Raw genomic sequence first — 27,374 nt, forward strand, 5'->3', positions numbered from 1 at the left:
TAACAAGACGATCGTGACTGTCTCTTCATTGAAAGCTCAATGTTAGGCCACTGAGTCACCACGGTGCTTGTCTCTTGATGTGTTCTGTTGACTGTAGTCCTTACTCAGATTCCTCTGTATTCGCGCTGCCCCCAAAGTGGAATAGCTGTAACTTTATACCCTTTCCCTCCCATACAACTGCTGAGAGTCTGCAGCTGTCTCAGGCTTACAATAGATCATTCTAAGTCTGTGCCTCTGACCTTCTATGTTATCTCTAGTTCTTCTCTGAGAACTCTTACAATGACTGTGTCACAGAATTAATTAATGAGGTTGACTTGACAAAATGTGACATGCTGCATTCTTTTCTGTTATTGAGCATTATTTGGCCTTGCCCATTCTGGTTTTAAATGAAGGTGTTTCAGCAAGGTGAAAAGAAAATGGTCACCATGAGCTTGCACACATTATAGTAGCTTTTAGCAGATATCACTTCAATAAAAGTATTATTAATGAAATAAAGCAACATTCAGCAAAGTTTTTGCTAACTGTTCCACTGATAATGCTGTAGCATTTGCTCGATACCCGAGATGTGCAGCACTGCAGCAATCTGAGCCATTGTCCCTGCCGCCCGACTCCCAGCCAGCTCACACCTGCTTTTTGCCAGCGGTCCTTCTGGCGGGTGGCAAGTCGATCTGAGTCCATCATCCCTGAGGAAAATGCCGGATTTCCATTCTCCGGTATGGGCGGACAGCAGGACGTGACGCTGGTGGAACCTGTGTGACCAATCTCCCACCGGGCGGAACGTGGATGACAGATAGCCAGTTCCAGAGGACTTGGCCAAAAAAACTACATTTCCGGCGAAACCTCAGCGGCTGCGGCCGCAACTTCCACCAAAATCGGCCCCATGATGTCAGGACATCATAAATAATTACCTTTGTTATTTAACTGTTGCAACACAAAATGATATTAGTTTACGTGTGTAACTTTTTACCCTTGGTATAAATGGAAGGATAGACAGAAAGGAAAAGGAGGTGGGGTAGCGTTGCTGGTTAAAGAGGAGATTACCACAAAGTAAGGATGGACATTAGCTTGGATGATGTGGAATCTGTATGGGTGGAGCATAACACCAAAGAGCAGAAAATGCTAGTGGGAGTTGTGTACAGACTACCAAACAAGTAGTGAGGTTGGGGACGGCATCAAACAGGAAATTAGGGATGCGTGCAATAAAGGTACAGCAGTTATCATGGGTGACTTTAATCTACATATAGATTGGGCTAACCAAACCGGTAGCAATGCGGTGGAGGAGGATTTCCTGGAATGTATAAGGGATGGTTTTCTAGATCAATATTTCGAGGAACCAACTGGAGAGCTGGCCATCCTAGATTGGGTGTTGTTATGCGAGGCCCCTTGGGGAAGAGTGACTATAATATGGTAGAATTCTTCATTAAGATGGAGAGTGACACAGTTAATTCAGAGATTAGGGTCCTGAACTTAAAGAAAGGTAACTTCGATGGTAGAAACGTGAATTGGCTAGAATAGACTGGCGAATGATACTTAAAGGGTTGACGGTGGATAGGCAATGGCAGACATTTAATTGTACATCCCTGTCTGGCGTAAAAATAAAACGGGGAAGGTGGCTCAACTGTGGCTAACAAGGGAAATTAGGGGTAGTGTTAAATCCAAGGAAAAGGCATATAAATTGGCCAGAAAAAGCAGCAAATCTGAGGACTGGGAGAAATTTAGAATTCAGCAGAGGAGGACAAAGGGTTTAATTAGGAGGGTGAAAATAGAGTATGAGAGTAAGCTTGCAGGGAACATAAAAACTGACTGCAAAAGCTTCTATAGATATGTGAAGAGAAAAAGATTATTGAAGACAAATGTAGGTCCCTTGCAGTCAGAATCAGGTGAATTTATAATGGGGAACAAAGAAATGGCAGACCAATTGAACAAATACTTTGGTTCTGTCTTCACTAAGAAAGACACAAATAATCTTCTGGAAATACTAAGGGACCGAGGGTCTAGCGAGAAGGAGGAACTGAAGGAAATCCTTATTAGTCAGGAAATTGTGTTAGGGAAATTGCTGGGATTGAAGGCCGATTAATCTCCAGGGCCTGATAGTCTGCATCCCAGAGTACTTAAGGAAGTGGCCCTAGAAATAGTGGATGCATTGGTGGTCATTTTCCAACATTCTATAGACTCTGGATCAGTTCCTATGGATTGGAGGGTAGCTAATGTAACCCCACTTTTTAAAAAAAGGAGGGAGAGAAAAAACAGGGAATTCTAGACCGGTTAGCCTGACATCGGTTGTGGGGAAAATGTTGGGAAAATATTAAAGATGTAATAGCAACATATTTAGAAAGCAGTGACAGGATCGGTCCAAGTCAGCATGGATTTATGAAAGGGAAATCATGCTTGACAAATTTTTTGAGGATGTAACTAGTAGATTGGACAAGGGAGAACCAGTGGATGTGGTGTATTTGGACTTTCAAAAGGCTTTTGACAAGGTCCCACACAAGAGATTACTATGCAAAATTAAAGCACATGGTATTGGGGGTAATGTATTGACGTGGATAGAGAACTGGTGGCAGACAGGAAGCAAAGAGTAGGAATAAATGGGTCCTTTTCAGAATGGCAGGCATGACGAGTGGGGTACCGCAAGGTTCAGTGCTGGGACTCCAGCTATTTACAATATACATTAATGATTTGGACGAAGGAATTGAATGTAGTATCTCCAAGTTTGCAGATGACACTAAGCTGGGTGGCAGTGTGAGCTGTGAGGAGGATGCTAAGAGGCTGCAGGGTGACTTGGACAGGTTAGGTGAATGGGCAAATGCATGGCAGATGCAGTATAATGTGGATAAATGTGAGATTATCCACTTTGGTGGCAAAAACAGGAAGGCAGAATATTATCTGAGTGGTGACAGATTAGGAAAAGTGGAGGTGCACCGAGACCTGGGTGTCATGGTACATCAGTCATTGAAAGTTGGCATGCAGGGGAGCGGGTGGTGAAGAAGGCAAATGGCATGTTGGCCTTCGTAGCGAGAGGATTTGAGTATAGGAGCAGGGAGGTCTTACTGCAGTTGTACAGGGCCTTGGTGAGGCCACACCTTGAATATTGTGTACAGTTTTGGTCTCCTAATCTGAGGAAGGACATTCTTGGTATTGAGGGAGTGCAGCGAAGGTTCACCAGACTGATTCTCAGGATGGCAGGACTGACATATGAAGAAAGACTGGATCGACTAGGCTTATATTCACTGGAATTTAGGAGAATGAGAGGGGACTTCATAGAAACATGTAAAATTCTGACGGGATTGGACAGGTTAGATGCAGGAAGAATGTTTCCGATGTTGGGGAAGTCCAGAATCAGGGGTCACAGTCTAAGGATAAGGGGTAAGCCATTTAGGACCGAGATGAGGAGAAACTCTTCACTCAGAGAATTGTGAACCTGTGGAATTCTCTACCACAGAAAGTTGTTGAGGCCAGTTCGTTAGATATATTCAAAAGGGAGTAAGATGTGGCTCTTACAGCTAAAGGGATCAAGGGGTATGGAGAGAAATCAGGAATGGGGTACTGAAGTTGCATGATCAGCCATGATCATATTGAATGGTGGTGCAGGCTCGAAGGGCCGAATGGCCTACTCCTGCATCTATTTTCTATGTTTCTATGAAAACAAAATAGGGAATAGTGAGATATTAATGCCTAATTTCTAGTGCAGAGCCCCTTTTTAAAGCTGCCCTGAACATTCACAATTCCTCCATCATGTACAGATGTTACGCTGTATATTCAGGCTACTGTTACCACCTGGCGGGAGAAACGGCACTCAAAGAATTGGTTGCCTCCAACATTACTGTACTGAACCCTCCATCTCCTCTCTATATTAACTGCTTTCATACATTTATTTTAATTTCAATGCCAGGAGCCTGGCATGTGGGAGTCATTTCTTAGCGATTATACTGTTACACTATTTTCCTTAGCCCAGTAGCAGACTTGGGGCCAAAATAATACTGGGTCTATGAATCTACTGCTGGCCTTTAGAAGACAGATTTAACAGTGTAACAGTACATCGAGCTGTTTCTTGTATGCTGGTCTCCCATAATATAATTTTTTTTTTTAAGAGTATAAAACTATTTTGATGGTATGGTAGTTTTATTAACTGTAAATAGAGTGCCCTCTGCATAAGTGTTTGAAGTTCATAAAAGAAATGAAGCTTTAGAAGAAGCTCCCAATCCTCTGACCTCTGCCATCTAGGAGGCCAAGGGAAGCAGGTGCATGGGTACTCCATCTGCTCAAGTTCCCTTCCAAGTCACACACCATCCTGACTTGGACATGTATCACTTGTTCCTTGATTGTCTCTGCATCAAAATCCTAGAACTCCCTATCTAACAGCATTGTGGGGCATCTTCATCACACGGGCTGCATCTGTTGAAGAAGAATGTCCACCACCACCTTGTTAGGGCAACCATGGAAGGGAAATAAATGACGGCCTTGCCGACTATGCTCACATTCTGAGAATGAATTTTAAAAATCTGATTGTACTAGCCGCTAATCATGAACATTGCACGCACGCATTTGTGTCATGCTGGGAAATGTGCAGGATTTTGTGGGGGGGGAAAAAATCCAAAAAAATGTAACACTAAATGCAAGATGTGCCATATCAGCAATTGTTGTCAAACCTGCTCTAGTATTAATGCAGAGAGAAGTTGGTGGACATGGGGTAGCTGGCTTGATGGCATCCTTTTCTTGTCTGCCATGGTTTATATTGTGGAAAAACAAATTTGAGAGCTGTTTGCTCGAATTTAAGTTGGCTTTTTTGATTTACATTATGTACAGCAGCAAACATTGTCTATAAATGAGTTCATCTGAGTAAGACCTGCCTAACCGACTCATTAAACGAACTGTACCCAGTGTCCCCAGTTGTGTATCCTTAATAATTGCTGTACTAACGAGCTTTCCGGTCACACAATTTATTTTTGAAATGTTTATGTATTACATGTAAAGTTATTTTAAAGTTATGAAACTTATTACATGTTAAAGTTATGAAACTTATTTCTGGATGATACACTACAGCTTTGTTTTACTTACTCTTGTCCAGGAAAATAATTTGTTTCATGAACCATATCAGATTTGGCATTGGCATTATTGTATTATTGAAGTCAAAATTACAGTGGATTGTTGCAGTATAATTTTTGTTTAATGTTTCACTGCAAAAAATTTCACTAAATTGCTTAATTTGTACTGCATCTTATCAAATGCATAATTGTAGAAGCTTCACTTTCTATAATTCAAGTTTTATACTTAAAGTCTCAGCAGGGTGGATAAAGGGGAACTAGTGGATGTGGTGTATTTGGACTTCCAGAAGGCATTTGGCTAACGAACAGAAAACAGAGAGTAGGGATAAATGGTTCATTCTCGGGTTAGCAATCAGTAACCAATGGGGTGCCGCAGGGATCAGTGCTGGGACCCCAACTGTTTCCAATCTATATTAACGACTTGGAGGAAGGAACTGAGTTTAACGTAGCCAAGTTTGACGACAATACAAAGATGGGAGGAAAAGCAATGTGTGAGAAGAACACAAAAATTCTGCAAAAGGACATAGACAGGCTAAGTGAGTGGGCAAAAATTTGGCAGATGGAGTATAATGTTGGAAAGTGTGAGGTCATGCACTTTGGCAGGAAAAATCAAAGAGCAAGTTATTATTTAAATGGAGAAAGATTGCAAAGTGCTGCAGTACAGCGGGACCTGGGGGTACTTGTGCATGAAACACAAAAGGTTACTATGCAATTACAGCAAGTGGCCAATGGAATCTTGGCCTTTATTGCAAAGGGGATGGAGTATAAAAGCAGCGAAGTCTTGCTACAGTTGTACAGGGTATTGGTGAGGCCACACCTGGAATACTGCATGCAGTTTTGGTTTCCATATTTACGAAAGGATATACTTGCTTTGGAGGCAGTTCAGAGAAGGTTCACAAGGTTGATTCCAAAGATGAGGGGGTTGACATGAGGAAAGGTTGAGTAGGTTGGGCCTCTACTCATTGGAGTTCAGAAGAATGCGAGGTGATCTTATCGAAATGTATAAGATTATGAGGGAGCTTGACAAGGTGGATGCAGAGAAGATGTTTCCACTGATAGGGTAGACTAGAACTCGAGGGCATGATCTTAGAATAAGAGGCCACCCATTTAAAACTGAGAAAAGGAGAAATTTCTTCTCTCAGGGGGTTGTGAATCTGTGGAATTTGCTGCCTCAGAGAGCTGTGGAAGCTGGGACATTGAATAAATTTAAGACAGAAATAGATAGTTTCTTAACCGATAAGGGAATAAGAGCTTATGGAGAGCGGGCAGGGAAGGGGACCTGAGTCCATGATCGGATCAGCCATGATCTTATTAAATGGCGGACCAGGCTCGAGGAGCCGTATGGCCTACTCCTGCTCCTATTTCTTATGTTTGTGTGTAATCAGGAACAATCGATAGGTTGAGACTTTTTAACTTTAGAAAAGAGAAGACTTGGAGGTGGACCTGATAAAGGTCTTTAAAATTATGAATGGATTTGACAGAGCAGATGTGGAGAGAATGTTTCCACTTGTGGAAGAAACCAAAACTAGGGGCCATAAATACAAGATAGTTTTGAATAAATCCAATAGAGAAATAAGGGGAAATTTCTTTACTCAGAGAGGCATTCGAATGTGGAACTCGCTACCACAGGAAGTGGTTGAAGCAAATAGCTTAGATGCTTTCAAAAGGAAACTAGACAAGTACATGAGAGAAAAGGGAACAGAAAGATATGCTGAAAGACTAAGATGTGATAGATAGAATGAGAGAAGACTCGTGTGGAGTATAAATACCAGCACAGACTAGGTGGGCTGAATGGCCTGTTTCTATGCTGTATATTGTATGCAATGGAGTAAAATTTGTGTCTTTTCCTGGTGTAACACACACAAACCAACCATATGCCTGTATAATTTTATTTTCAGTTAAATCATGTCAGTATACAGATTGGTCCCTTATAGGATGGGACTGGAGAATTAATAATGGGAAACAGGGAAATGGCAGAGACTTTGAACAAATATTTTATATCGGTCTTCATGGTAGAGGACACTAAAAACATCCCAATAATTGATAATCAAGGAGCTATTGTGGGGGGCGGGACTTAAAACAATCACTATCACTAGAGATAAAGTACTAGGCACACTAATGGGACTAAAGGTGGACAAGTCCCCTGGACCTGAAAGCATGCATCCTAAGGTGTTAAAAGAAGTGTTTGCAGAGATAGTGGATGCATTGGTTGTAATCTACCAAAATTCCCTGAATTTTGGAGAGGTCCCAGTGGACTGGAAAACCGCAAATGTAACAAATATAACACCTCTATTTAAGAAAGGAAGGATATAGAAAGCAGGAAACTAGACCAGTTAGCCTAACATCTATCACTGGGAAAATGCTGGAGTCCATCATTAAGGAAGTAGTGGCAGGACATTTAGAAAATCATAATGCAGTCAAGCAGAGTCAGCATGCTTTTATGAAAGTGAAACCATGTTTGACAAATTTGCTGGAGTTCTTTGAGCATGTAACGTGCAAAGTGGATAAAGGAAAACCAGTTGGCGTCATATATTTGTATTTCCAGAAAGCATTCGATAAAATCCCACACAAAAGGTTACTGCACAAGATAAGAGCTCACGGAGTTGGGGGTAATATATTAGCATGGATAGAGGATTGGCTAACTAACAGAAAACAGAGAGTCGGGATAAATGGGTCATTTTCTGGCAGGAAAACTGTTACTAGTGAGGTGTCACAGGGATCAGTGGGCCTCAACTATTTACAATTTATATTAATAACTTGGATGAAGGGATCGAGTGTAACATAGCCAAATTTGCTGATGATACAAAAATAAGTGGGAAAGCAAGTTGTGAGGATGACGCAAAGAATCTACAAAGGGATAATGGGCCCAGATTTCCCCATGAGTTGCACCATTTTTTTTAGGTGTAACTTGATTTTTCTGGTGTATCTTTTATGTTGCAAATATGGCCATTTAATTTGCCGCAGTGTAAGTGAGTTAGTTCGTTTTTTTGTTAGGTTAGTTTTTTTTTTCAAAAGGAGCGTTCCCAGCCACTTACATCATTTATGCCAATTTGTCCAGAAAATAGTTGTACTAAACTAACTTAGGGCAGCGTATGTGTCCACGTTTGTCCGTACAGAAAGACCTTACTTACAGTTAAGGAATCGGCGCAAGTAACTACATTTCAAGCACCACCAAACACCAAAGAAAGCACAAGTAGTAATAACAATTCAATAAAAAAATCAAGAAGCAAAGTAAATAATTAAAGTAACAAATAAAAGTACTGCATCAAATCCTACCTTAAACTGAAGGCTGGCCGTGCTGGAGTCCGTTCGGCCAGGGCAAGGTGCAGGACACCGGCAAGCGCTTCGGCCAGGGCAAGAATCGGGAGAACGCGGCAAGCTGTGGAGGGGGGAGGAGATTGAGAAAGAACGCGGCAAGCTGTTGAGGGGGGAGAGTGAGAAAGAATGCGGCAGGCTGTGGGAGGGAGGGGGAGGGGGAAAGTGAGAAAGAACGCGGAAGGCTGTGGGGGGAGGCGGGGAGAGTGAGAAAGAACGTGGCAGGCTGTGGCGAGGGGAGGAGGGAGGGAGAAGTATGAACTCTGCAGGCTTGAGGGGGGGCGGGAGGGAGGGCAGGAGGGAGAAGGCAGAACTATGTAGGCTGTGGGGGGGGGGGAGGGAGAAGGCAGAACTATGTAGGCTGTGGGGGGGGGGGGGGGAGGGAGAAGGCAGAACTCTGCAGGCTGTGGAGGGGGGGGTTGCTGACGAGGAGTGATAGAGAAGTCACATGACTGAAGGGGGAGAGAACAAAAGACCTTTGGGTTTCCTACCTTGTTTGGGGAGTGAGAAGAGCTGGGCTGTGTGTGTGTTAATGGAACATGATTCAGTTTCAATGTAAAAAATATTCTATTGAAAATTTTAGAATGTACACTTTAGTGTAATAAAATAATTTTTTTAGCAAACTGTACTTTAATATGACTCTTTAAGATCACTTATAAACTTGTAAAGTTACAAAAGTTACAAAACAATTTCAATGTGAAAAATCTTACACTCTAAAATCACTTAAAACTTCAAGATCACTTTTTAGGTGCGAAATTAAATAATTTACAAAATGTGAGAACATTTACACTCTAAGATCACTTAAAAACCCTAATATCACTTATAAGTTGTAAAGTTACAAAACTTACAAAACAATTTCCATTGGAAAAAACTTACACTGTAAGATCACTTTAAAAACTTTAAGGTCACTTTAGTCTTGTAAAGTTACATCACTTACAAAACAATTTACATTTGAAAACAGTTACAAGAGTAAAATCAACAACCACAACAAAAATAACAGCAGCAAAGAAAGGCTGCACCCATCTCAGATCCAAATCTTGGTGAATGTGCACTGCTTCATGGTGGTGGTGGTGTAAAGCGGGGCGGGGGGGGGTGGGGGTTACGGCTTGGGGTCTCTACATAGACTAGTGGGGGATTTCCGTGGGAATGGCAGTGGATTAGCCTGGCTGTGTTCCCTTATTGCAGCAGCTACCTCCCTGATGGCCTGTGCCGTTGTTTCGGCTGCCTGTGACATTCCCTCCCTGATGGCCTGTGCCGTCGTTCCCGCTGCCTCTGAAATTCCCGCCCTGATAGCCTGTGCCATAGTTCCCGCTGCCTCTGAAATGTCCTCACTCATGTCCCGTGACAGTATTGCTATTTCTGCCATCAGTGTCGTTACCTCATCACCCACCCCACTGACGATATTCACAAGTGATCAGGTAAGCTCATTGGTCTCCATACCCAATGCCATCACCTGAGCCACATCTGTTGCACCCTCCAGCTCAGGACAGCGTGGTACATTTCTCCTTGGCCTCGCCCTGGGTCTGTCTAGCAGAATCCCTCCAGTGTGAGGCGCAGGCTGGGAAGGTGTGGCCATGGGTGTTACAGGCTGCATTCCAGTAGGAGTGGGACCCAGAACCTCGGAAGGTGGGCCCCTGAGTATTCCATACTGCATTCCAGCAGGAATGGGACCCAGAACCTCATACATTGGGCCTCTGGGTGTTCCATGCTGCATTCCAGCAGGAGTGGAACCCAGAACCTCGGACGGTGGGCCTCTGGGTGTTCTATACTGCATTCCAGCAGCACTAGGAGGCGCAGGCTGTGATATTGGGGCACTGAATGATCCATACTGCATTCCAGCAACACTGGAGCCCGCAACCTCTGGACTTTCAAAAGCATCCAATGGCAGACCAAACCTTAAACCACTATGTAGGGACTGGGATGAGCTGAAACCACGGAATGCCGAACCAGACCCTAAACCACTATGCAGGGACTGGGCCGCGATCAAACCACGGAGTGATGAATCAGACCCTAAACTACTATGCAGGAACTGGGCCGCGCTCAAACCACGGAATGACGAATCAGAAATCATGGAAGTGCTTGGCAACGCAAGTTCAAGATTCTCTCCTTCATACCTCTCCATGGCCACCCCCTCCCCACTTGCTCGCCCGCGTCTGAATCTTCTTCTGTATCTTCAGGATTGGCATCAGGTTCTGCAAAATATAACAGAACAGTCAAATGGTTAGCAGCAGAGGAGGGGGCAGGATGGATGGCACGAGTAGGCTCACACGGAGCAGGCCAGGCAGCAGGTTGATTTGAAGGGCCACAAGTAATTTTCAGTACTTATCGTCTCCCTCGTGTGTGGGCCCAGCTAGTGCAGAACTGTTTGCTTTTCTCCAGCTAGGATCCATCAAAGCAGCGACCCTCTGTTCCAAGGGTGTCACTGGGTGCAGATTTGGCAGGCATCCTCCTGTTCGAGTTCTTTCCCTTTTGTTGTGGGCAAATTCCTTCTGCAAAGATTAAAACATCACTTGTTAGAGAGGGTGTCTTTCTGCTGGGTGGGACATATACAGATGGTCACATTTACAGATGCAATTCCAATGACAAATGAAAATATTACACTAACTGTTTGACCAAGGTCCTGCCATTTTTTTTTACACTGCCTTCCACTTCTTGTGGTATTCACCATTGCGCAGTAATCTTCTGCAAGTTTGTTCCAGCATTTATTAATTTCTTTGGGAGCACTTTTACGTGACCTCTATTGCTCATATCCAGCTCCTGCCACCTTTCCTTAATTATATTCACTAGTACCTCCACTTCTTGATGCGTGAAATTCTTCATTCTTGGAGCACGGTGTTGCATTGCTCTATTGAATTGACACTCTGATTTTTAAAAACACAAAGTCCTTATTTTGCTTACAGCAATGAATGATTCTCACCTATGCAGCACTCCTTGTGAAGGTTTAGCAGCTGATTTCTTGCAGAGTACTCCAAACAGCACTCCTATAGCTTTCAAAACATCAAGCTGGCATCCAAAACTCAGTTCTCCCTTTAAAAATGGCCGATTGCCAATGTTAATGCCCCACTGAGCATGTGTAAATGCTGCAACGCGCATGCGTGTGCTGCCGGCACTCACACAGTCACTCAGATTAGGCCCCAGCCCCCTGTTGGCTCTGCGCGGCCAGCACGGACCTAGCTCTGCCCCCCTCTCTTTATTGTATGCCACGCCAGCTCCACAGATGGCCCGAGAAGCGGCCATGACCACAGCAAGTTTTCTCGGCGCAACTTTTAAGGTAAAAAGTCGGCAGGGACGGGGGGCTCGGAGGTGCGTGGCGAAAAATGGAGGGCAAAACTTGGGCCCATAGATAGGCTCAGTGAGTGGGCAAAAACTTGGCAGGTGGATTGTAATGTGGGAAAATGTGAAGTTATCCACTTTGTTAAGAAAAATAAAAAAGCTAATTTTTATTTAAATGGGGAGAGATTACAAAATGCTGCGGTTTAGAGGGACCTGGGGGTTCTTGTGCATCAAACGCAAAAAGTTAGCATGCAGATACAACAAGTAATCAGGAAGGCACATGGAATGCTGGCCTTTATTGCAAGGGGAATGGAGTATAAACATAGGGAGGTCCTGCTCCAACTGTTCAGGGTATTGGCAAGACCACACCTGGAGTACTGCATGCAGTTTTGGTCTCCTTTTTTAAGGAAGGATGTACTTGCATTGAAGGCAGTTCAGAGAAGGTTCACGAGGTTGATTCCTGAGATGAAAGGGTTGTCATATGAAAAAGGATTGAGCAGGTTGGGCCTATACGCCTTGGAGTTTAGAAGAATGATATTGAAACATATAAGATTCTGAGGGGGCAGATGCAGAGAGGATGTTTCCCCTCATGGGTGAATCTAGAACTAGGGGGGCATAGTTTCAGAATAAGGGGTTGCCCATTTAAAACAGAAATGAGGAGGAATTTCTTCTCTCAGAGGGTTGTGAATCTGTGGAATTCTCTACCCCAGAGAGCTGTGGAGGCTGGATCTTTGAATATATTTAGAGTGGAGATAGACAGATTTTTGAAAGATAAGAGAGTCAAGGGTTATGGGGAACGGGCGGGGAAGTGCAGTTGAGGCCAGGATCAGATCAGCCATGATGTTATTGAATGGCAGAGCAGGCTCGAGGGCTAAATGCACCTATTTCTTATATTTTTATGTTAATGGTATTTTCTGTTCTTTCACTAGGAATGTTTATAAGGATTATCGTTTTCTGGAGCTTGCTTGTGACTCTCAGGAGGAGGTAGATAGTTGGAAGGCATCATTTCTTCGAGCTGGTGTTTATCCAGAGAAGTCCACTGTAAGTTTTTTTTTAATTACTGATATAGTTTAGGACTTAAAGTGATGGAAATAGAGTGGAATAGCTAAACAGTAGAAGTTTGGCTAATAGAAATTGTGTCTCAGTTGTAACTTTTCTGTATTTCATTTATGAATTTGTACACTACAAAGTGGAAAGCCAAAGTAAGTGAGTTGTCTTTAATTGACATTATCATCATTTACTTTTATTTAATTTCTTGATTGTCATAACAAGTAGAAAATACTAGAGCCAAAAATATGTATTCTTTAAATTTTCAGACTCTTTAGTTGTGCATGAGGAATGTCTGAATGTATCTCAATTACTAACAAAATATTACCATTATTTGTTAATGTTTTCTTATATAAAGCCTTTTTCAATACTGTAAAGCACTCCACCTGTGTTTGTAGTTATCACAGTAGTGTTTTAACAGAAATCCTTAATGAATGGTATGTTCTGTTAGTGTAAATGCATTTGAAACAAACCAATTAATGATGGCATTAAAACAATTAATGTCTATAATCCTATCCCAATTAGATAGTATCCTAGCTGTATATCTATTGTAAACTTATTATGATTTGGTAGACATATACGTTTAAATGTTTATTTTCAAATTTTACACTTCTTACAGAAATTGAATTATTACCCATTGCATACCAGCGTTTCCCCCACAGAAAGAAAATGGGGGTGGGGGAGGTAAAGTCTTCCTGAGTTTTACTTAAGCAAAATAAATTCGCAGTGAAGGAAGTTTATAATGTTGGGTTCCTGCAGTATTCCTACCTAGAGTTTAGAATTGGGAAATTATGATGGTTCATCATGGAAAATATGTTTCTGTGAAATAGATTTGTCTTAACATTTTCAAAGCAACACATTTTGCAACACATTTTCTCAATTTTGTTTATAGGCTTCATTAATTATACCTCTGTATTTTAGCTTTTGAACTTTAGGAGTCGGATTCCCTTTTATTATGTGTGTAATTAAAATGTATAAATCATAACTTACATTGTGCAATTTTTGTAAACTATTATTGATGCAGATTCACAAAAAATGTTTTAGTGTGTGAAAGTAATCTTTTAAAGCCAGTTAATTGGAAAAATACAAAGTATTCATAATTTATTATATTGAGCTAAGAATGCATCTGGTTGCTGTGTGTGGCACCATCATGAATACATTTATGAAGATTTCCTCTGGTCAGTGCTTCTAGCAAAATAATAAACATCTTTGTTTCACTTATACATTCAATAGTAACACCGATTAAAGGAAAACTTCTCAAATGCATATAGCAACCAGAGGAGCTCTTTTTCCCCATTGTGATTTGAAGCTAAACAATTTTTTGGAAGCCATATTCTGGTCTACTTCTGTTTCCCTCGAGCTTGATTACAATTTGCCTCAGCTATGATCTCACTTCAAATTATTGTTTCAACCTCTCCCTCTCTTCTATTCTGCATGCAGATATAGCCTAAAAGCCGAGACAGTTCATTACACTATTTGTAAATATGGTATGTGACACCTATAGTGTGACACTTGTCGTTTTGCTTGACAAAAATGTTTCTAACATTAAAATTGACTTTTTAAAATTAGTACATATTCCAACTTAGTATAATATATTCTCTGCTCACAATGCTGTCTCCTCTACACTGGAGAGTCCAAATGCAGATTGGGTGATTGGTTTTCTGACAACCTCAATTCTGTCCACAAATGTGACCGAGCGTCTGGCTGCTTGCCATTTTAATTCTCCATCCCACTCCCACACTGACCTCTCTGTCCTTCATCTGATACACTGTTCCAGTGAAGCTCAATGCGAGCTCGAGGAACAGCACCTCATCTTTCTACTAGATTATTTACATCCTTCCCACCTTAACATTGAGTTTAACAACTTTAGACCTTAACAACTGTTCCCATTTTCTCTCAGACAGCAGGTGCTGGTAATGGAGGATGGCTGCACCAGAGCTGCTGGAAATGGAGGAGGTGTGGACTGATGCTTGGGTTGGAGAATCCCTGATTGGTACACGGCCAGCGGGGTGATCCGCACCCCTGGGGTCTACCCACCTTTCGTCCGCCACATTCTCGGGCCATGGGAGCTTTCTCCTCTTTGTCAGATTTTCCAAGCTTCCCTCACCTCTGCTATTCTGCTGTAACCATTTACACCTTCTTTGGACTCATCTTTTGTTTCTTTATTTGTCCCATTACCACCTCCTTTTGCCTTGCACCATCATCCCCTTTGTCATTTAATCATTCCTGCCCTCCACCCTATCTATGTCTTCACCTTCACCTATGTCCTTTTCCTGCAGCTTCCCCCCGGCCTTTTCCCTGGTTCTGCACTTGTTTAAGACTGTTCGGGGCCGAAATTCTGGGTCCGGATAAGGCCCGTTACCGCTGCATTGCGGCGGAATCCAATGGCCGCCAATTTCTGGTCGAATGGCCGCCGCAAGCTAAATTAAGCAAGGGCTTTTATTCTGGGGGTCCCAACTTCTGCCCTGCTGCTACCGAGTGTTCGTAAGTGCGTCATCATTTCGCACACCGCCGGGATCACCTACCTCCGTCCATATTCAGCCGAAAAATCGAATCCCTGCCAAGTGGTGCCCCCAACAGCTTTCTCTATCGGTGCACCTTCTATTCTTACCGCGAGCCCTGGCTGCACGACAGCCATTAAAGGCAAGGGCCCACTGCTGCGACCGCTATTTTTTTTGCTGGCCGACTTCCATGCCGGCCGGACTATTGTGCCCTAATGTTCTGCTGGGCCGCCAGCTGGCCTGGCCGAAACCCACCCTGGTGGCCCAGTGGCCGATCTTAAATAATGGCCAATTATCTCCCCTTTAAAGCAGGGGAGGTACGTGATGATGCAGACGCGCAATAACGTCACCACCCTCCCCTCCTGAGTGACAGCGACGGAGAATCTGTTTTGCCTCCACTTCCGCCCCCATTATGACTGACTTCCTGGCCGCATAAAAAAAAAAGACAAAGACCTGAATATCGATCAAGAGTCAACCTCATCCTACCCGGCGGCAAAATCACTTAAAAATCATAAATGCGGCAGCTTTCTGGCGGGCCTGAATTTCGGCTCCTTCATCTCTAGCATCTCCGAGTTCTGATGAAAGGTCATCGACCTGAAAGGTTAACTCTGTTTCTCTCTCTGCAGATGCTGCCTGACCTGCTGAGTGTTTGCAGCATTTTCTGTTTTTATTTGAAACTAGTTCTTTGGTGCAAAGATAAATAAAACTCCATCAAATATATGTTACGGTCTGTGCAGATAGGATTGCTTTGTTAACAATTAAATAAATAGACTTGTTGGGCCCATTAACCATTTCCCTTTTCTGAAAATTCTTATGTTGGACTGATATAGAATAGGCCAGCTTGGTCCACTGCTAGTCTAATGCTACTGGCATGCTCAATCTGAACGAATGAAATAGCATTTATACAGATATATTTCACTCATACCTGCCATATGAACTTTGACCAGCTTCAAGTTGCCTCACAAACTAAGGGCTCAATTTTCCCCAAAGCTGTTTTTTGGCGTACTTGACGAGTTTCACCCATTTTCTTGGGACCCAAGTACGCCCCAAAAAAATCTTCCAAGTTTCTCCGTTTGATTTCTTCATTTTGGCGTCGCCTAGCCTGTTTAGTTTTGGGGGTGGAGCCTTGATCTGGGCCAATAAGATCAGGTTGCCATGGTAACCAGGGACACAATGTGGGCTGAGGCTGGAAAGTGAAACATACAGCCAGCTCACAACCTGCACAAGCACATTAAAATACATTGCAGCAACTTACCTCCATTAAATTGTTAAAGTCTCCCCTCCCAGGGCCGGTCCCTGCACCTAGCAAACTCCCGGTCCGATCCCCACACCTATCCCAGGCCAAATGGCCTCCCGGTTCCTGCACCTATCCCTGGCCGAATGGCCTCCTGGTCCCGATCCCCGCACCTATCCCAGGCCAAATGGCTTCCTGGTTCCCGCACCTATCCCTGGCCGAATGGCCTCCTCCTGGTCCCAATCTCCACACCTATCCCAGGCTAAAGGGCCTCCCGGTACCAATCCCCGCACCTATCCCCGGCCGAATGGCCTTCTCCTGATCCCGCACCTATCCCAGGCTGAATGGCCTCCCGGTCCCCGCACCTATCCCGGGCCAAACGGCCTCCTACCTCCCGGTCCCCACACCTAACTGTACCCGAAAGGCTTCCCACCCCACTCTCTCTTACCTCGTCTGCTGCTGCTGCTGCCCAGGTATCTGCTGCACTGATTTACCTGTGCCGATTTCCTTATCTCACCAGAAGGTTTTTCTACAGAGGCCATATACGCTGGCCTAAGAAGAACTGGAGTAACTCTGAGCTGGCCAAACTTGTCTAACTGGCCAGAATTGGCACGGGTGGCAGGTTATGTCCCCATTGACTGAAAAAAAAACCTTAAAAAAATCGTAACTAACTGAGTTACGCTGATGCAAATTGATTGGGAAAACTTGTATTTTTCAACTTGGGGCCCAAAAAAGTGGCCTGCGGCAAAAAAAGGTCGCAAATTACTGGGGAAAATTGAGCGCATACCTTTTATTAGGAAGGAGAAGTTCTAGTAGCACACGATATGATTATACTGCACTGTGAAATTTCCCAATTTCTAACTTCATTGCATCCATACCTGAGACTTCTAGCACTTCAGTTGGAAATTGTGTTGGATAAACTTGGCAGTCAGTTTCAGTACAGAAAATATTTTTATTGCACCAGCACTATAAGAGAAAAATACTGTGAAATATGTTATCGTAGTGCTTGACTTCAGTTTGTATCTGTTTCTGCTTTCTGCACAGCCTGAGAATGAGGAGGTAGTAGGTACAGATAACTTTTCCATGGACCCTCAGCTGGAGAGACAAGTGGAGACTATTCGCAACTTAGTGGAGTCATACATGTGTATCATTAACAAGACTATCCGGGACCTTATGCCAAAGATAATTATGCACCTTATGATAAATAATGTGAGTTTTACTCTGCTTTTGCAATACAATGCAAATACATTGAAAATGAGCACTGCTTTATACTACATTTTAGAATGAAGTTCTTGTTTTTTTAAAGTTCACATATTTATAGTAACTGTTACCTTTGCTATGTAACCAAAAAAATTCTCCTTCTAAATTGCTACAGAAATGGCTGACACATTTATTACACCTTACTGAGTTATTTAGCTTGGGAGAGAGCCAAATCATTAACAATATCTAAAATATGCTTCTTGCCAGATTTCCATGACCTCTGGTTTTATTAGCCTAGTAAATGAAAAGAGTTGTCTCCCAGTCATTATGGATAAAGATAGATGGCTAGTGGCTTCCATAAACTGGCACATGTCAGCAAACGATAGAGCAGGGTTAGCATTTAATTAGCTGATAGTTTGATAAATTGGTACATAGGAATATAAGGTACAGGACCAGAAAGATGCTCTGCAGTCCATCTGGCTGATCCCAAAAACAAATACCCTCAATGCTCGTAGATTAAACATTTAAATATCATCCTAATGCATTTCCAATTTTTAAAACTTGTTCCAACTTTATATTCGCTAAAAATGTACTATACTGCATTCTACATTGTAGAGCATTGTAAATAAAAGGAATAAAACTAGATTAAGATAGGAAATGATTATTGACAAGTATTTGCTGTACAGTGCTTAGCTTTTACTGCTGAGATGACTGAGGTCAGGATCAGTGACCTTTTCGAAGTAGTGGTCCTAAGCCAGTTACCCTGACAATATTTTTTGACTCGTGCCAGTTGGATGCTATGTGCAGTGATGCATTTTGGTAGGAAGAATGAGAAGGGGAAGAGGCAGCTTAAACTAAATGGTACAATTTTAAAGGGGTTGCCGGAACAGAGAGACCTGGGGATTCACAGCCAGAAATCTTTGAAGGTCGCAAGGACAAGTTGATAAGGCTGTTGCAAAAAAACATGGGATCCTTGGCTTTATAAATAGAAGCATAGAGTACAAAAGTTATGCAAAACCTTTATAAATCACTGATTTGGCCTCAGCTGGAGTATTGTGCCCAATTCTGGGCAGCACACTTTTGGAGGGATGTCCAAGCCTTGGAGAGAGTGCAGAGGAGATTTACCAGAATGGTACCAGGGATGAGGGACTTCAGTGATGTAGAGAGACTGGAGAAGCTGGGATTATCTGCCTCAGAGCACAAAGGTTAAGAGGAGATTTAATCATGTTCAAAATCATGAAGGGTCTTGATAGAGTAAATCAGGAGAATATGTTTCCACTGGCAGGAGGGTCGTTAACCAGAGGACACAGACTTAAGATAATTGGTAAAGATCCAGAGGACTGATGAGAATTTTTTTTTTACAGAGGGTTGTTATGATCTGGAATGCACTGTGTGAAAGGGTGGTGGAAGCAGATTCAATAGCAACTTTCAGTAGGAAATTGGAGTGTCAGCTGTGCCTCATGCCTGACCTGCTGAGTGTTTCCAGCATTTTCTGTTTTTGTTCCCAACTCTTGGAGCCTATTCTCATATTATTTTCACCAGAATACTCTCCTTATCTTACTCGTTTAAAGTCCTATTCACAGCCCTGTTTATCCTTTCCGTTCGAACACTGGTCCCACTCTGGTTCAGGTGGAGCTCATCCCAGTGGTTCCATGAAATGAACACCTCTATCCCACACCACATGTTCACCTTCCTGATCTGTCTATCCCTATGCCAATTAGCACATGGCTCGGGTAGTAATCTCAAGATTATTACCTGTGAGCTCCTGTTTTTTAATTTAGTTCCTAATTTCTGATATTCCATTAGCAGGACCTCCTCCTTCCCTGTATTATTGGTCCCAACATGGACCACAACAACTGGATATTCCCTCTCCCTTTCCAAGTTCCTCTCCAGATGCATTTATCTTTGCACCAGAAAAGCAACTCACCCTTCTGGACTCTCAGTCATGACTGCAGAGGATGCTAACTATCCCCCTAATTATCAAATCCCCTATGACTAGAATCTTTATATTCTGTGCTTCCCCCCATTGGACTTCTCCTGCTCCATGGTGCCATGGTTAGCATTCTGACTGTCCATTCCGCGGCCTGCATCCTTATCCTCACAAGTAGCAAGTACATTGTATCTGTTGGACAGCACCAGTGTCCGCAGAACCTCCTTCGTTTTCTTTCCTTGGTTCCCCTTACCCTGCTGGTTAACAGTCACACTCTCCCCTTCATGCACCTTTGCATTCCTCTGAGATGTGACTGCACTCTGGAGAAAACTATCCAAAAATTCCTCCCCTCTCATGCAAGTATCTCTGACTCGCACTCCAACTCAAAAGGGCTGATTTTCAGCAAGGCCTCCGCCTGCCCAAGTGCCGCCCAAGGTGCACCCATGGCCGCCAAGGTACCGGACAGTACTTTGGACGGGATATTCGTGAAGAAGGTCCCTCGAAGGCTGGCGGGAGGCAAATGGAAGTCGTACGCCGCCAATCTGGGCAGCAGCAGGCGGGAGGTCACATTCTCGGTGGCAGAGGCACTTGCCGCCCAAGTGTCGCCGAGGATGGAGTCGGGCCCACGGATGGTTGGAAGAGCTGAAAAAAAAATCACAAATAAAAAATACAAAAAGTATCCGAAGACCTTCAGGGGACCCCCATGCAGGTAAGTCACTGTTGAAAATTTAAAAAAAAATGTTCACTTACCTTTTTTTCAGGTTTTTCAGACATACCGTCGGGGACAGACCAGCCTGCAGCCAGCAGTCCACCCCCATTCTGCCGCCAACTCCCGCCCACAGGAATCTGGGAGCTCGGCAGGCGGGAGCTCAGTTGCGCCACTCGGCCGTCTGCTGACATCAGCGGGCGGTTCCCGCCGGCTTTCCCCTCCCGTCCGCTCCAGGCCACCCCAAAAGTGGCACTGGACGGATCTGCAGGATGAATGTTGGCAGGAGTGGGCAGTAGCGGGCGGTGAGGTGCTGAAAATTGGCCCCTTTCTGAGCCGGAGTGTTTCAAGCCAGAGACATTTACTGCAGATGTGGCAATCCAGGACAGTCTCGCTGTTCACAAACTTCCACATATTACATTCCCAACACAGTAATCTGCTGCATCATCAGTCAACTTCAGATATTTGTAAAGAGTTGACTATCCTGTCGCTGTTTTTAGGTCATTGGCAATTTCTTCAGCAGCTAAAGGGTGATAATCAGCCGTGCATGTACACTCGAGCCATTTAACAGTGATCTGAGCAGGTTGCTGCTTCCTTTACTCTTATAAACAGGCCACCCTGTTAATTCAGCAAGTCTATCCAGTAGGGGCAGTGTAATTAGCTTGAGCACTTCTGGGTTAGGAAGGAAAAATGGTCACAGTTTCTGCTCCTGGTTATGGTTAGAAACTCCTTGAAGTGCATATATGTGGACTTTGGATCTGTACTGGGGCAAGCTCAGCTGTGATGTCCCCATGGTGAAAATAGCCACCCTATACTCACTATTAAGGTTCACATATGAATAATGGCTACTTGGATGACATTCTGAATAGACGCACAGTGCCTTTGAAATTGTACCTCAGCAAAGCGTCAACATCTTCAGGGAAAAAGAGAAAATTTGTGAAAAAAAGTGACTGGATGGTCAAGTCCTCTCAGTGTTCTGGCCAATACTCTTCCCTCAAGAAACACCACAAAACCAGATTTTCTAGTCATTCAGCCCATTTGCTGTTTCTGGGACCTCAGTGTGTCCAATTCTTATGTTGACAAATGCAGCAGCCAAGGATAACTGCACTTCAAAAGTAATCCATTGGCTGTAAAGCACTTTGCTGTTATGTATGTATGTATGTAAACCTCATCAATATGTAAGACTTGCCACTAGGGGGCACACCTGTGGGAGACCTAAGGGTCACCTGTGCACCCTGAGGCAAGCACGTATAAAAGATGGTTCACCATGCTGCTTCTCCACTCGAGTCTGAATAAAGAGACTAAGGTCACAACAGTTTGAGCTTGCAATACAGTCTTGTGGATTTATTCTGAACACAACAAATTGGCGACGAGTAACGGATCATGAACTTTCACTCGGTAATGGCCGCCGTTGGTATACTTGAGAGATTTGTTGAGGGTGATGATTTTGGACGCCTTCGTTGAGCGCCTCGACCAGTACTTCGTGGCCAACGAACTGGACAAGGCTGAGACGGCGATCAAGCGCAGGGCGATTCTCCTCACCGTATGTGGGTTTTCGATATATGGCCTCCTCAAAAATCTGCTGACACCGGTCAGACCAATGGACAAGTCTTACACAGAGCTGTGTATGCTGGTTCAGGAACACCTCAAGCCGATGGAGAGCAATCTTGATGGCTAGGTATCGCTTTTACATGCACCATCGCTCCGAGGGCCAGAACGTGGTGAGTTTTGTCGCCGACCTAAGACGCCTTGCGCAACAGTGCGACTTTGCAGGATCCTTGGGGGAAATGTTGCGGGACTTTTTCGTGCTTGGAATCGGCCATGAGGTCATTCTTCACAAACTGCTGTCTGCGGAATCCCTAGATCTGAGCAAGGCCATCACGATAGCCCAAGCTTTCATATCCCCGAGCGATAACACGAAACAGCTATCTTCACAGAATCGAAGCTCACTGGCAAGTACTGTGCATAAAATAATGTTTTCAGCAGGCATAACTGTACAGGGCAGGGCCCACACAACCGCAGAGGCCAGACCTAGGCCTAGAGTGACTCAGAGTCCGCCGTCGGGCGTGAATGCGTATCCATTAGCATCATGTTGGCGCTGCGGGTGCAGTCATAGAGCTCATCAATATCGATTCAAGCCCTATGTGTGCAAGGGCTGTGGAACAATGGGGCACCTCCAGCGAATGTGCAAACGACCTGTGACTCACCACGTGGCAGAGGCAGGAGAATACGACCGATCCAGCGAGGATCTCGCTGAACGAGCAGGAGAGGCAACTCAACCTAAGGATAAAGAGGAAGTATATGGGATGCACACCTTCATCACCAAAAGCCTTCCGATAATGTTAAAAGTTGATCTCAATGGCACTCCAGTCTCCATGGAATTAAACACGGGGACGAGTCAATCAGTTATGAGCCAGAAGGCATTCGAGAGGCTGTGGGGCGACAAAGCACAGCGACCCAAGCTGATCCCGATTCAGGCAAAACTGCGCACCTACACCAAGGAACTGATACCAGTTATTGGTAGTGCGGACATAAGAGTATCCCATGAGGGAGCGGTGCACGATTTACCACTGTGGATTGTTTCAGGTGATGGGCCAACGCTGCTTGGTAGAAGGTGGATGGGGAAGATTCGATGGAACTGGGAAGACCTCTGCGTACCTTCTCCAGCGAATGAGGTCTCCCCTGATCAAAGGCTGAGCAAACCCCCACCTTCAGCTGAATCAGGCATCGAAGTGCAGATCCATTTGTAGATCCCTGAGACACAGGCCGCTCATTACGACCACGTGGAGGTGAAGATCAACCGAGCAGCGGTTCACTCACGGTACCCACCACCTAAAACCGACGACCTTTTCGCGACAATGAAAGAGGCTCCAGGTCGACCAAGCAGAGTGAGACTCTGGCCGAAACGATCCAAATGCATCTTCCCGATGCCAGAGGCTAAATCCCTGGGGAGGAAGATCGCGGCAGTCGGCATCATGGACACGGACGAGAGTGCGTCCAGACCACGGGACGAGAGTGCGTCCAGACCACGGAATGAAAGTGCGTCCAGACCACGGGACTAGAGAGCGTCCAGACCATGGGATGTCGCCGCAACGGAACAGAGGAATGTGTTGCCCAGCAAGGAAGACGACTGGGTTTGGGATAAAGGTAAAGGGGCGGCCGCTGAGAAGGCCAGGAACCCACTACGTTCCAATAAGTTGTTTGCACTATGTAACCCATCTGAGCATTCTTTCGCGGCCAATGATGTACTATCATATGGGGTCAGGGGCACCTCACAACAAGCCAAAGTAGCAGGCGAACAACAACCGGTTGTACATGTATCCAGTAAGTTAATCAAGGCAGCAGCTTGGGTTCACGGGACAAAAGAGATGTATCAAAGAGGGTCCCAATATTTGTTCGAGTCAGACAAGCTGCCCATTCCACAGTTTTGGGAGAGCAGAGGCACCAGTATCGATGCGTTGTTTCAAGAATGTCAAACACTGTCTGTGCACTGTAACATGATTCGCCACAGGCCAGGCCTGAGAACAGCGCTAATGCCCTCAGTTGGCTACCGTTGCCCGCCACCGGGGTGGAAATGGCGCAGCCTGCAGACCTACTCATGGTCGTGGAAGTGCTAGAAAGCGAGGGGTCAACCGTAACGGCCCGCCAGCTTAGGACCTGGACCAGCCAGGTTCCCACGTTACCGCCTGCCAACGGTGAACTGCTAGACGGGATGTTGCCACTTTCCGTCGCAATCTGATGGGGTGGGCCTTTCGTCTTGGCCCATCCCAACGTTGCAAAGAAAGGCAGGGCGGCTACACACAGTCGGTGGTCCGAGGCCCCCATACCATGGTCCAGGATCCATGGGGACCATGAGGCCTCCGACCACCACTGAAAGTCTCAAGGCCATATCGGCCATGCTGAGCTTGCCAGACCTTAGGGTCAGCGACAATCATCCGGAACAGGCAGCCCAAATCACAAAGTCAAGCACCACATGTGTCACGGTAGACTCCCTACAGACCTGGCTATCCCAGCTGCTACACAGTCACCAGACAGAATCACTCAGAACCGAGCCTTCCATATGCTATCAGCAGAGAATGTACCATGATCGCACGGCTTCTCCACGCAACATCAGAATAAATTATGTAGACCATGTTCAGGGCCCCAGATGGGCTGCTAGCACTGTATTAGCCAAAGCAGGGGAATGGAGTGTGTGCGATGAAAACGGAGCATTTGATTGTGAAACCATGTACTGGGCAAACGCAGAAAGCCTTTGGACCAGACCAAACTGCGAACTACAGATAACCAGGAACCACTGTGAAAGGACCTGGCCCCCAGCGACCCACTAACACAATTGACCTCGCCTTCAACCACGAGGATGAACCCACCACGTCAGGACTTCAACTCAGGCAATTGACCCGGGGATGCAGGGCGCCAGATCACCTCAACTTGCAAATAACTTGTACATAAGACTTTGGGGGGGGGGGGGAGTGATGTTATGTATGTATGTAAATCTCACCAATATGTAAGACTTGCCACGAGGGAGCACAACTGTGGGAGACCTAAGGGTCACCTGTGCACCCTGGGGCAAGCAGGTATAAAAGGTGATTCACCATGCTGCTTCTCCACTCTGGAGACTGAATAAAGAAACTAAGGTCACAACAGTTTGAGCTTGCGATACAGTCCTGTGGATTTATTCTGAACACAACATTTGGGACATCCCAAGGACGTGAAAGGTGCTTTATAATAAGTTCATTCTTCTGTAGTGCTGAAAACTAAATGTTGCATTACTTTGCATTTATCCAATTACTATTAACTAATCATTAATCTATTTGGTGGACCTCGCCAGAGCGATTTGATTAACATGAGGCTACTATAAATTTGGCAATACATATGGTACTCTAGACCATCTCCAAAGTCATCTCCTTTTGTGTATTTTGCTTCCTCTTCCCTCTTAGAAATGTCCATTTTATTTGACCTTTCAAAGGAAATGTAGCTTTCTCTACCTACATGCAAGGTGAAACAAACAAGTAGTTGAATAATCTATTGCTTAAATTTTAAATATACACTGTTGTTGCTATTTAAAATTGAGAGCTATTGCCATCACACATCTCACTATCATTTCTCTGATCTCCTGAACAACCCCTATACTCAACAAGGTTACCTCATTTACAAATATTTTTATCCCTGTTTGAATTGATTTTGCTGCTTATAAATCTACAACCCAACAGGTTAAGCTAGAGCAGTCAGAGTAGAAATTAAAGAGATTATTACTTTATCCACACACTTTATTAATACACAATAAATATGAATCCTGCACTCCATGCTCCCTGTAAAGTACCATACCGGTTTTTACTTTTTAAAATTATTTCCATCATTGACTGGCTACCATTTTATTGTTTCAATCAGAGTGTAAACATTTTAAGTCAAGCTAATATAGCATTTGAAAAGGTTTGAAAATATTGCACCGAAAGCTTGGTCAAAGAGGTAGTTTTTAAGGAGCGTCTTAAAGGAGGAAAGAGAGGCAGAGAGATTTAGGGAAGGAATTCCAGAGCTTAGGGCCTCGGCAGCTGAAGGTATGAGTGCCAATGGTGGAGCGATTAAAATCAGGGATAAGAACATTACATAAGAACATAAGAATTAGGAGCAGGAATAGGCCATTCGGCCTCTCGAGCTTGCTCCACCATTCAATGAGATGATCTTCTACCTTAATTTTCCTGCACTATCCCCATATCCCTTAATTCCCATAATATCCAAAAATCTATCGCTATCTGTCTTGAATATACTCAAAGACTGAGCCTCCACAGCCATCTGGGGTAGAGATGTGCAAGAGGGCAGAATTGGAGGAGCACAGATATCTCGAAGGGATGTAGGCCTGGAGGATGTTAGAGATAGGGAGGGGCAAGGCCATGGATTTGAAAACCAGGATGCAAATTTTAAAATCAAGGCATTGCTTAACCGGGAGCCAGTATAGGTCAGCAAGCACAGAAGTGATGGGTGAATGGTACTTGGTACGAGTTAGGATATGGGCAGCAGAGTTTTGGATGAGCTCAAGCTTATGGAGGGTGGAAGATGGGAGGCTGGCCAGGAGTTGGTTCAAATAGTCAAGCTAGAAGTAATAAAGGCATGAATAAGTGTTTCAGCAGCATATGAGCTGAGGCAGGGGCAGAGTCGTGCGATGTTACGAAGGTGGAAATAGGCGGTTTTAATGATGGAGCGGATATGTGGTTGGAAGCTCAGCTTGGGGTCAAATACGACACCAATGTTGTGAACAGTCTGGTTCAGTCTCAGACAGTTGTCGGGGAGAGGGATGGAGTTGGTGGCTAGAGAACAGAGTTTGTGGCAGGGACCGAAAACAACCAGGTCAATATTTAATGTCCTGAGCCTTGGTTGGCAGATTTGAATGCCACCTGCAGAATGAACAATAGAACTTTGGCGGCTCAGCGATAAAAATGGCAGGCTCTCCAATTATTGTTCCCAAAATGTATACTTCAGATTCAAAGAGACTTCTGCTTGTTTTGCCTTTCTTTTTTCTCCCACTGAATTTTTATTATTATTTAAAGTGTACATTTTAATGGTGTGGGGCTAATATTATAGGAATAAAGCTTCGACTAAACAAGCAGCTTTATTCCTGTGATATGTACCCTGGTACAAAAGCTAAAAACTTTACCCTGGGCCGACTGATTTTTTTTCCTGGTTTGGAATTTCCTGGACCTGTTATCAATCTAAAGATTAAGACAAGCTTGCATTATGTTTTACAATTTAATTTATTTCAGCATGTGATTAAGTAGCTGTGTGCCACAATTAGCAGCAAGTCAAATTGGAAAAAACACATTTTTGTTTGAAAATTCAATTGCTTTCAACAAGTTCTTGCATTAATATAGCGCCTTTAACATAGCAAAATGTCCCAAGGTGCTTAACAAGAACGTTATCAATAAAAACAATTCTGACACCGAGCCATAGAAGGAGATATCAGGACAGATAAAAGAAAGCAAGACTTGCATTTATATAGTGCCTTTCATGACCACCGGGCATCTCAAAGCATTTTACAGCCAATGAAGTACAAAATGATGACCAAAAACTTGGTCAAAGAAGTATGTTTTAAGGAGCTTCTTAAAGAAGGAAAGAGAGGTATGGAGGGGTT

The 27,374-nt window shown here is 44.2% G+C and overlaps 1 protein-coding gene across 1 annotated transcript in view; it reads left to right on the forward strand.

Moving 5' to 3' along the window:
• dnm3a (dynamin 3a) overlaps positions 1-27,374 on the forward strand; it is a 486,179-nt gene that overhangs the window by 361,932 nt on the left and 96,873 nt on the right. The window contains 2 exon segments of the mRNA XM_070887379.1: positions 12,563-12,674; positions 17,460-17,624. Of these exon segments, the coding sequence (XP_070743480.1) occupies positions 12,563-12,674; positions 17,460-17,624 (277 nt within the window).

The sequence above is a fragment of the Pristiophorus japonicus genome, chromosome 8 (genome assembly GCF_044704955.1).
Source record: "Pristiophorus japonicus isolate sPriJap1 chromosome 8, sPriJap1.hap1, whole genome shotgun sequence".
Classification (NCBI taxonomy): Eukaryota; Metazoa; Chordata; class Chondrichthyes; family Pristiophoridae; genus Pristiophorus; species Pristiophorus japonicus.